Source organism: Danio rerio, chromosome 10, assembly GCF_052040795.2.
Source record: "Danio rerio strain M-AB ecotype USA chromosome 10, GRCz13ab, whole genome shotgun sequence".
NCBI classification, from domain to species: domain Eukaryota; kingdom Metazoa; phylum Chordata; class Actinopteri; order Cypriniformes; family Danionidae; genus Danio; species Danio rerio.
The window spans coordinates 28881821-28894446 of NC_141030.1; the positions used below are offsets into that span (position 1 = coordinate 28881821).

Consider the following 12626-nt stretch of genomic DNA (forward strand, 5'->3'; position numbering starts at 1 on the left):
ACAGTTGGACTGCATCCCAATCATCACAAATGCTGCAGAAGACCTATTGGAACACACATGGACCCAAGATTCTTATAGATATCAGTCAAGTTTGGTGAAGGAAAAAACATGGTTTAGGGTTACATTCAATATGGGAGTCTATGGCAATGTCAACAACCTGAGGCATCAAGACATTTGTGCTGCCCATTACATTACAAATCACAGGTGAGGGCCTGAAAGCAAAGAAGCAAAGAAGGTCAAGGTGCTCCAGGATTGGCCAGCCCAGTCATAAGATATGAACATTATTGAGCATGTCTGGGGTAAGATGGAGGAGGCATTGAAGATGAATCCAAAGAATCTTGATGAACTCTTGGAATCCTGCAAGAAGGCTTTCTTTACCATTCCAGATGACTTTATTAATAAGATATTTAAGTCATTGCAGAGATGTATGGATGCAGTCGTCTACGCTCATGAGTCATACACAATATTAATTCTTTTTAAACTGCACCACAGCTTTATAATCTATATTGTACATTATTTCTATTAAGTGACAAGACTTTTGTCTAAGCCAAGTCAAACTTTTAATAATTAAATAATTAAAGATTAAGACATAATCATATTTTATTTTGGTAAAATAAGTGTAATCTAGGGGCCCTTGCCTTTCATATAAGCTGCTTCTGATACCAAATGATCAACTAGAAGTTATTATTTGTTGTTCCTAAAAATTGGATAGGCGACAAGACTGTCGTTTCAGGTATAGAAGACACAAACAATGATATTTCAAAGTGTTCAACAAAACGTTAATGTTCGTTAGTGTTCAACACAATTAAGAAACTCAGAAAGCTGTGAAACCACTTGAGGGTGAGCAAATAACGAGTGAACAATAGTTTTTGTGTGAACTATATATGACACATAAAAATGTAATCCCAATTAAGCTTTGATTATTCATTATAATTTAACTTTTGTTTTTCATGCATTTCATCCTCCTCCTGTATCCGCTCACCCTCATTCATTAGCTTTCGCACAGAGTTCATATTTGACAGAGAAATACAGTATTTCCCCTCTCCGCTCTACATATCAATTCATCCGCATGCTCGCTCACATCTCATTATATATATTGAGTTAGATTTATTGAGCTTAAACCTCTGTATTCCAGTGTAAATACGTGGTGCCACGCGCTGCCTTGGAGGGATTTGCCGATAGTAGAATGAAAAGCTTTCCTGCTGGCACCGAACCTTGTTTAATTAATTCACTGACTACAGCTGCATACATAAGCTCCCATGACTCACTTCTTAAATGACAAGGAAAAGCAGCACCCGGTGTAATCAGCAGTACCCAGCATGCTATGGGATCAGGACTCTGCATGTGTGTTAACTCTTCACACTAGAATGTCCTGACACCGAAGCAGATTACAGCCTGTGCTGCTCAGTTCATTTAGCAGTACTTGTGAAAGTATTTGTGAAAGCGAGAGGAGGCCGGATTGAGGAGGTTTTGAACATTGCATTGAAATTGCATCGCAGGAAAAGATGGTCAAAGATGATCCACTTGCAAAATTGATAGAAAATAGAATGATTTTATTTTTTGCAATGTTGCTTTCGATCTGCTGTAGATTAAAAATGTAAATGATCGTCTTAACCTAACATTCTTTCTGTCAATATGTGGATAAATCAGATAGCAATTATCTTACCCTTGGAAAAACTTATAGGGCCAGACAGAATCTATGGACAGTTTTTGCTATTTCTGCTAAGAACTTTGTAAAAAATCTGCTGATTTATGTGAAATTATTTTTGGAGTATCGTAACTAAATACTTAATACATGATGAAAGGAAAAAATCCATCATGCAAATCCATCCAGATCCACTTGTTTGGTAAACAAAGCAAGATTCTTATTTAATATCTCTACTAAAAGACAGAAAATATTACTTTAGCAACAGTATTGTAAATAAATTAAACAAACACTTTCATATTAGTCAATAATCTTACTGAAATTAATGGAAAACTGAATAAATATATATTTACACACATTTACACAAGTAAATAAATAAACTCAATGATGGGCTAAAAATCTGCGGAAATCTGTGTATTTATATATATTATAGCTATATTATTGTATACGATGACATGAGACACCTACAGTATACCACTATTCTGTCATTGCAAATCTTTAAATAAATTATATTAAATAAATTAATTTAAAAAACTGTAAATTATATGATTGTAAATTGCATACATTAAGGCAGTGTAATCTCATAAAGTCTACCCATTTTTATATTAAAATATGAAGTATATTCTCATAAAACAAAAATCGAAATTATATTAAAGGTAGTGACATATATTTATGAAGTATATTCTGATAAATATAACTTACTAAAATGTTAAATTATTTATAAAAAATAAATGAAAAAATGTACTTATGTTTTACACAGGGATGTCCAATCAACCGCAACCCAGTACTGGGAAACACTCATACACTACAAACAATTCAGTTTACTCAATTCACTTATATTACATGTCTTTGGACTGTGAGGGAAACTGGAGCATCCTGTGGAGAACATGTAAACCAACTGGCCCAGCCGGGACTCGAACCAGTGACCTTCTTGCTGTGAGGCGACAGTGCTGAGCCACCGTGATGCCTTTATTATTCTTATTTATATATATATATTTTTTTAAGCTAAACACATTTATCATATAAAATTCATGGGTCGTTTATTGTATATCTTAATTTATATCTTAATTGTATTGTTATGATACCTTTTACTTTGGAATTAATTTGCCTACTGTAGCTGAATTTTTTTTAAACTATTTATAGTCCTATACTGAACAAAAAGTAATTTTTTACACAGAAACATTTTTTTTTACCATATTGCAGGTAAATTTTAGTAATATTTCCCAAAAAAAAATGCTATATGTGACATTTTTCTAACTTTTATGAAACAAATTTGGAATCTTGCTTCAGCCACAGTGCAAACGTAAAAATATATAGTTTAAAAATATAGACAAAACCCATCTGGTACTGATTCTGGCTAGTGCAAGTGTACATTATCTCAAAATCAGAATGTTTCTCAAAATACTATAATCTGATTATAAATATAACTCAGTATGTGTTGTTGATGTGACGATGCCTCTGACCTTGCATTTTTACCTTCAAACATTTTACATGTAGCTAATATAGAAAATGACAGTAATTTTTTTCATTCATATATTTCTAAAAACAGGAATTTTATCACTGAAACTGTCTTCTTTTGTAATACGCTAACTTTAAATTTGCAATTCCACTGAAAAAATCAATTAGTTGAATGACCCCATTTAAGACCATGTGACAAGTGAAAAAGTCTAAATGATGAGGTTTTACTCAGAACTCTGAGACATAAAGTCAGGACATCCGAAGCGGTTTAATTGTAAATAAATAGTTGAAACGGTCAGCAATAAGTTTTTTATTATTATTACTTAAAAGAGATAGAATAAAGAGCATACATTAGAAAACACTGCAAATGAATTAGTAAAGAGTTTAGCCTATTAATATGAATAGCTATTATAAAGAATTGGAATCAGCTTATCAAATCTCATTAATCTTTTCTTTACAGTATGACTTAAACATTCTGATTCAATGGCAGCGAATAAATCTCTCATTTAGATTTTTTGTTTGATCACATAAAAAAACTGAGGTGTCACTTTATTAATGCACAGATTTGCTTTCCATCTGTTCATGCTCATTTAAGACAAAATTTGTTGTGATTTATAGAAAACCCACCAGGATTGACATTATTATTATTATTATTATTATTATTATTATTATTTGTATATATCTGTTCAAAACCCAAAGTGTCCACTTTTGCCCCACTTCAAATCACGTGTACAGAATCTGTTTGTAGAACCGTGTCTATTTATCACTATATAGCGTGTCAGTCACGTACCGCTACATGAACAGACTGTTCGAGGATTATAGGAGGGATGTATAATAATCTGTAATAAATAGGAAGAAAATCCCATATATATATTTATTTATTTATTTATTTATAAGTGTTTTCATGCCTATATAAAATAAATACAGAAGAAATACGGGCAAATACCTTGATGGGATGATTGCTGGATAGAATTGTAAAATGCGGGAGAATCTCAAGAAAAACAGGAGGGTTGACAGGTATGACTATGAGACATAAAATTATCATTTTTATAAAAAGTTTAAATGTCACATTAACCAGCCTGATTGCATGAAGAAACGGAAGTATTTTACTTTTTGTCAGTTTAGTGGCTTATTCATACAAATTCAGCCGTACAAAAAAGTAAAATTTTAAAAAGAAGGCATGTACCTAATCCCACCCTTAACCCCAACCATCATTGGGTGATAGGCAAATCGTACTAAATTGTACAAATTAGATCGTACAAATTCATACGAATTAGCCACTAAATCAACAAGTTACGAAATGCTGTGAGATTGCAATGAATTAACTTTATTAACTATGATTAAACTGCCTGTTACTCTAACTCTCGCAATTCATTTCACAATAATTTTTTTTTCTTTGAATTCTGATTGTTTTTTGGTTTATTTTTCAAATGAAAAAAAGTACCTGTGTTGTAATCGATGGAAAAGAAGTTCTGAGGATTTCCAGCAGTGATTCGGTACGTGAGACGGCTTTCTGAAGCTGTAACATCCGGATCCTGTGCTTGAACACGGACCACAGACACGTCTTTAGGAGAGTTCTCCATAACATACGAGTGGTAGATGGGTTCAGAAGTCAAAGGTGCATTATCATTCACATCCTCCACCTGAATGAACACCTCAATAGACGCAGAAAGCGGAACAACGCCTCGATCCGTCGCATATACAGTTAGCCAATAGGAATCCTGAGCCTCACAGTCCAGAGAGTCAGCAGTGTAAATCATTCCTGTAAGAACAGAGGGAAAAGAACATATTCAGTATCGATCATCTGTTTGATGAATTCAACAAGAACTACTTCACGCAGTTTGTGGGCAAAATGACAAATTTGGTTTTTATGACACATCAACCGCTATCAGTTCTCGGGCTCGAGTGAGCCGGGAACATTCGGTTATTTTTCAAGCTATCCATAACTCGGTTTTTGTGATTCAACTACACATCAAAAGCGTCCAAGCCTACCATGAGTCAAACTTTGCTGTCAAACTTTATTAAAGCGTAATGTGCCTAACATTTTGAGGAGATTAAAGTCAGGCTGAAAGATTAATGTTTTTGGAGACACACACACTTCCAAAAAAAGTTCAGCTGAGAGTTTCAATAGCGAGAGCTGGTGTGGTATGCCTAAAAAAAAGAAGGGGGGGAAAAAAAGTGTATTTCTCTTCACATTTTCTCTGGGGAAATTTACTCAACTGTCAACGATACCTGAGACCCACCTAAAGCAATTCAGAGAAAATGCTTTCTTGTGTGCGGAGCTTCGTTTTCTTACTACAGTCCACCGCCTACAACTCAATTGCGAACAGATTAAATGTGTAAAACATCGGCAGTAAATTATTCAAGGTGGCAGTGAGCGACACAGAAATCATTGTTATCAGGTTCACCCAGGCTAGCTGTCATGAAAATTATATTTTACTAACTAATATTTACAGTAAAGCCTTTCTCAATACTGTGTGAATATAGCATTTCTAGTGGATTTGCTCATTTTCAGTAGATTAGAAATATGTATTATGAATGGAAATGGTAAAGATGTGTCAAAGACGAAAGATGTTTCAAGCATTAAAACAATAAAAGTGTGTGTTTTAATACATCAGAGCGAAAAATATACACAAATTTACAATGATCTGCAGCAGACTCGCACTAAAATATAGAGTTACAAGGTTATATACTTTAAGATCCTGTCTATTATGAAAACAATATGGCTATCACCCAGGCGATCATGTAATGAAATGTATTGTAATGAAATGTATATTTTTTGTATAGCTCATTTATCGTGTATAGCCATACACCCAAAGCACTTCACAACCACAAGGGGGTCTCTCCACACCACCACTAGTGTGCAGCATAAACTTAGATGATGCGATGGCAGCCACAGAACAATGGCGTCAGTGCGCTCACCCCACACCAGCTATAGGGTGAGATGAGAGACAGCAATAGAGCCAATTTTGTGGATGGGTTGATTGGGAGGCCATGATTGGTAAAGGCAGATGAAGGAAATTTGGCCAGGACACTGGGGTTACACCCCTATTCTCAACAAAAAGTGCCATGGGATTTTTTATGACCATAGCGTCCCTTTTACTATACTGGGGCATTAGGACTCACACACTCAGCATCACTTCCAACAGCAACCTAGTATTCTCATGTGGTCTCTAATCATAAAATTTATTTTTTACAAACTAGTATTTACAGTAAAAACTTTCTCCATATTGTGTGAATATAGTATTTCTTAAAGATTTGCTCATTCCAGTAGATTAGAAATGTGTATAATGAATAATAATAGTACAAATGTGTATTTATAGGTCAAAGACGAAAGATTTTTCAAGCATTAAAACAATGAAAGTGTGTTTTTTTAATAAATCAGAATGTTTATGGTTTTATTTTTATTTTTAAAACAGAGCAAAACAATACACCATTTTACAATGATTTGCAGTAAAGACTCCCACTAAAATATTTTTCAGATTAGTTATTTCAAAATCCTGTCAGGTATGAAAACAATATTAATCACCCAAACTAGCTGTGTTAAAAATAATATTGAAGTAACTACTATTTACAGTAAAGCCTTTCTCCATATTGTATGAATATAGCCTTTGCTCATTCCCTGTGGATTAGAAATGTGAATTTTGAATGCAAGTAGTTCCATTTTATGTATAGCTCAGAAGGTTGTTTCAAGCATCAGGACAATGAAAGTGTACATTTAATACACATCAGAATGTTTACAGTTTCCTTTATTAAGTCAGAGCAAAAACATACACCATTTTACAATGATTTGCAGCAGACTCCCACTGAAATTGAAAGTAAAAATGTTATACTTCAAAATTCTGTCTGGTATATTCTGAAAACAATATGGCTATAACCCAGGCTAGCTGTCTCAAAAATATATTTTAGTAAATTATAGTAAAACCTCTCCATATTGTGTGAATATACACTGTAAAAAAAATATCTTAACTAACATTTTCCGTATTTTGTGATTCACAAGTTTTTTCTGTTTATTTACAATAGCGAATTGCATTATGAGAGTTTAGTCTCTCCTCGGTCCACTTTTCATGTTAAATAAAACAACTTTACAGTTTAACAAAATTACTTTTAATGACACTTTTAAAGAGATTTGTTATTTACATTGCATATAATATATAGAGAACTAAGTCTGTAAAATAACAGAAAATATACAGACAGCTTTTTACCAGGTTTTTGTACTGTAAATTACAACACCAACCCAGACAATATACAAAACTATCTAAAATGTCAATAAATACCCTTTTTTTCAAATGTTTCAAGATCAAAAGCTTTTGGAGGACAGATCAAGATCCCATAATGCAATTCAAAAGCATAAATAAGTGAAAAAAACATGATTAACAAAAAAATAATAATTATAAAATAAAACTGTCAATTTACAGATAATTTTTTTTAACACTGAAAGACATTTTAGTGACTTACACAGGGCTAAACACTAAGGATTTTCTCTAATGTCATGGTTGGGCCAATAAAAAATATTTTAACTTGCCTTGTCCAAACATTTTTTATTGGTTATTGCTTAATCACATATTTTTAATGTGTCAAAACAAGCAAAATCTAGTTAAAACATACGTTTTTTAAAAACTATAATAAACTAAATTTATGTACAACAATCTGTCTAAAATACATGGGAGATAGGAGAGATGATAAGAAGAAGATAATTACACCATATTGGTAAACAGAGTTAAATATTTAACTTTTGTTAAAAGGATTATTTGCAATTTTTTGGCCCGATTGGGTAACCTTACATAGACAGAGGAAAATTAAGACCTGTTTAAAATGATTCAAGACCTACAACACAAAATTTCAGTAAACTAAAGACCTTTTAAGAACCTACAGACACCCTGAACAATTGTTAAATTATTTTGAACGGAAAACGTTCAATTTATAAATATTTTTTACAGTGTATTATTTATCTGCTCAATCCCATTAGATTATACTGCATATGTGAATTAAGAATGCAATTAATAAAAGTTTACATATACTCAGTTAAGGAAGAAAGATGTTTTAACCATCAAAATAATAAAAAGTATGATTTTTTATATATATATTAGAATGTTTACTCTTGCATTCTTTGCATTAAGAGCGAAACATACACAATTTTACAATGATTTACAGAAAACTCCCACTAAAATGTCTTTCAGTGTAACAATAGTTTGAACGATAGGCATTATAGTGCTTTGAAAAGAGCATTGTTTTCGATATGTGATGTAATTTCAACTGAAACATGAAGGCAGGGTGGGGCATAGAGTTGCTCCTCCACTTTTAAACAGCCACACAGCAATTTTTTTGTTTAATCACAGCTCTGCCAGTGAGAGTGGTTGAGCCCAAGCGCATCAAATGAAAAGTGTCTTGAAAGGAACAGGACATGTCAGATGCTAGGGAGAATTTGATTGGTCAGAAGATTTAAACAGAAACTAAAAAATGAGGTTCTCAAAAAAATTGTTGAAGCATTTACAGTTGAAGCCAGAATTATTAGCCCGCCTTTGTTTTATTAGCCCGCCTTTCTTTTTAAAATATTTCCTAAATGGTGTTTTCACAGTATGTCTGATAATATTTTTTCTTCTGGAGAAAGTCTTATTTGTTTAATTTCGGCGAGAATAAAAGCAGTTTTTACATTTTTAAATGCCATTTTAAGGTCAAAATTATTAGCCCCTTTGAGCTATATTTTTTTCCGATAGTCTACAGAACAAACCATCATTATACAATAGCTTGCCTAATTACCCTAACCTGCCTAGTTAACCTAATTAACCTAATCAAGCCTTTAAATGTCACTTTAAGCTGTATAGAAGTGTTTTAAAAAAATATCTAGTAAAATGTTATTTACTGTCATCATGGCAAAGATAAAAAAACATCAGTTATTAGAGATGAGTTAATAAAACTATTATGTTAGAAACGTGTTAAAATAATCTACTCTCCATTAAACAGAGATTAGGGAAAAAACAACAGGGGTCTAATAATTCTGACTTCAACTGTAGAGGGAAGTGACAAACTTTAAGCTTTGGATTATTATCTTATCTTCTAAATGTGATCTTTGTCACTGTTTTGGAGCACACTAAATTATAAATAGGTTATCCTTAAGACTAACATACTGATACAAACATCTTAAACTTATTTTGATTTCATGGGGACTTTAAAAAATAATTTAACTACACATTAAAAACTATTATTTAAAGATGCTCAGTGTTGTGCTTGCTGGAACTGTAGCGTTGGGTTTGCCGACATAAATGACATTATAAGGATGGATACATTGGGTGAAGAATCTTGAATCCTCTCTTGAATTTTTGATATAGGGAGAGGAGACTTTCTATCCTGAAATATCTGTGTGCTGTTATTTTGACAATTGCAATCCTCAAAACCTTTCTTGTTTCCTTGCCGCTTTAGCTACTGTATTTGGTCTGCAATTACTTTTTGGAAGTGCCTAGCAACCTGAATGACAAAACATTACACTGAATGACAATACTTCTACTTCAGCATATATTCAACCATGCAGGCAGCAGTGTGCTTGAGCAGTAAAATTATTCACAAGTTTCCACAACATCCGCTTATTTTTCGAACAAATCACACAATAATATTAAAATGACATCTTGATCCTCTTATACTGTAACCTCTAATCAACCGCATATTCAATTCAACAGTCTGCTGGTTATTTAATGAGAAATAAAGACAGAAGCACAAACAGAACATTCATTGATTTTCTTTCAGATTAGTCACTATTTCAGAGGTCACCACAGCAGAATGAACCACCAACTATTCCGGCATATGTTTTATGCAGCAGACGCCCTTCCAGATGCAACCCAGGATTGGGAAACACCCATTACAGACAGTTTAGTTAATTTAATTCACCTATACCACATGTCTTTGGACTGTGAGGGAAACCGGATCACTCAAAGGAAACCCAATCGAACACAGGAAGAACAAGCAAACTCCACACAGAAATGCCAACTGAGGCAACATTGCCAACCGCTAAACCAACGTGCCACCCCACAAACAGGACATTTAAGGCATCTAAACATGCAGACATTTAAAAATGCCATTAATCAGGTTTTCTACAGGTTTCACCTTTTAAGACCAGTATAAAGCAGATTTCAGACTTATACAGGGCTAAACACTAAGGATTTTCTCTAATGGCATGGTTAGGCTAATGAAAAAGATTTAACTTGCCTTATCGAAATTTTAATTTAGCTATTGTTTAATCACATCATTTTAATGTGTCAAAACAAGCAAAATCTAGTTAAAACATAAACTACATAAACTAAATGTACAACAATCTGTCTAAAATACATGGAGAACTTCTAAACAAATGTTATTGCAAGGAAGTTAATTACACCATATTGGTAAACAGAGTTAAATATTTACTTTTGTAAAAAGGATAATTGATGATTGGTTGGGCTGATTGGGTAACTACATTTACAGGGGAAAAGTAAGACCTGTTTAAATTTTTTTTACAACATACAACACAACATTTCAGTAAATTAAAGACCTTTTAATGCCTAAAATTTTGTTTTTGAAATTTAAGACTTTTAAGACACAGCGGACACCCTGAACAAATGGCTTTGACATGTAATGATAATTTACACTTAATGAGGATTGATGAATTATGATGCATGATTATTATTCAGTTTTGAATAATTTGTCATTTTGTCATCAAGGTTGAAACAGTAGACACATTATGAGCATTTATTAGATCTTTCTCTAAAAGAATAACTTAAAAAAATATGTTTGCCATATTGTATATCAGTTTAATGTGTTATTTTATGTGGTTATTTAAAACAAAAACTAAATAAAAGTCTATAATTAAAAGACTATGCCTTTCATCTTTGAATTCTCCTCTTAACTGATAATTCACCCAAAAATGAAAATGTACTCATCCTCGTGGAGTTGTTTTAATCTGTTGAACACAAAAGAAGACATTTTGCAGTAAGCTAAAAACCACTGACTTCCATAGCAGGAAAATGCTATAGAAGTCAATGGTTTTCTGCTTTCTTCAAAATATCTTTTTTTTAGGTTCGGATAATCTCTTTAATTTATTAGCAAACACAAAGTATGTTTACATGAACACCGATAATCTGATTTTAATAGGATTAAGACAATACTCTGATTAAGAGTCTACCATATTATAAGCAATTTTTGATTACCTTAATCCAACTGAAGTCATAATCCAACTAAACAAACCAAATTAAGACATGTGGAGTGTGCTGATTTTAGGGTGCTTTCATACCTCTAGATTAATTGTTTTGTTCTGAAACAGGGATTAGCATTGGTACAATGCTTATTTGTGTTGTTTGTTGCGGTTCACTTTCACACTGTTTCTAAACAGACTAAAATAGTTAAAATACGTCTCGTCACATTGGTCAGAGTTTCACGGTTTATTTTTCGGAGTCCCGCTCAGCCTTTAAGTGTCCTTATTTTAATTTATAACGATGAGCAATAAGACATTATAAGCAAAAAACTGCACTTTCATTTTTGAATGGTGACACCCACAGACATTGTTAACAAATATTAATCAGAGGTAAGACTTACTTATACATAGCTGTTGGCTAGAATTATGCATTATACGCTTTACATCATATAGAGAAATAATATATAAACCAAAACTGCAGTTCAGTCAATTTTCTTAACAGATAAACAGCACTCAGCATTAGTTTAGCATGTGTTTACTTTTGTATTTAACATGAACTACACGTTTACTGTTAGGATTGACATCTCACCCTGCTAATCATGCTCTCTTCATACAGCCGTATATATGCCTGTTACATAACCATAACACAGTGTGATATAGCTGGTTGTTTAGTTCGTTGGATTGTATTGCTTTCTCACTACAATCAATCTGCCCCAGAGTTTGTTTCAATCGAGCCGAGACCACCTTATTCAGGCGATCTCGGACCGATTGTTTTGGTGTAGATCCGAGCGCAATTGCTGCATTCACATATGCCACTGATCACCGCTAACTGGAAATACGCCAAGTTCCGAAATGAAAGTCTAGGTGTGAAAGCACCCTTAGTCGCATTATTGAAGTGCAGTATAGACATGTAAACATCTTAATCAAACTTTTACTGTAGTGTAGGATTTATGCCGTATTTTGAGACAGGTTAGTCCAGGGGTCAGCAACCCGTGGCTCTAGAGCCGCATGCGGCTCTTTAGCGCTGACCTTGTGGCTCCCTGGAGCTTTTTCAAAAATGTTTGAAAATGGAAAGAGATGGGGGAGGTTAATATATTTTTCAGTTTTAATAGGATTTCTATAGGAGGACAAACATTTTTAACGTTTTCAAATGCTGTAAAAGTGTGTAGAATTAATATTTAATTTCAACATTTCTGTCAACGAAGATTTGCGTCAAAGCCTGCGACACACGTTTCTATCAGCAGGGCGGGATGCCAGGCAGGTGGCTGTTGTAAACAAACTGGGAGATAATAAAGCACGGAAAACCGTTCACAGATGGTGACTACATGAAGGAGTCATTCATCAACATATTAGAACACCTATTAG

General features: G+C 33.3%; 1 protein-coding gene across 1 annotated transcript in view; it reads right to left on the reverse strand.

The window, feature by feature from the left end:
* Positions 1–12626, reverse strand: part of fat3b (FAT atypical cadherin 3b) — a 126055-nt gene that overhangs the window by 100592 nt on the left and 12837 nt on the right. The window contains exon 3 of the mRNA XM_087270569.1: positions 4548–4865. Coding sequence (XP_087126695.1) covers positions 4548–4865 — 318 coding nt within the window. The remainder of the gene's footprint in view (positions 1–4547; positions 4866–12626) is intronic.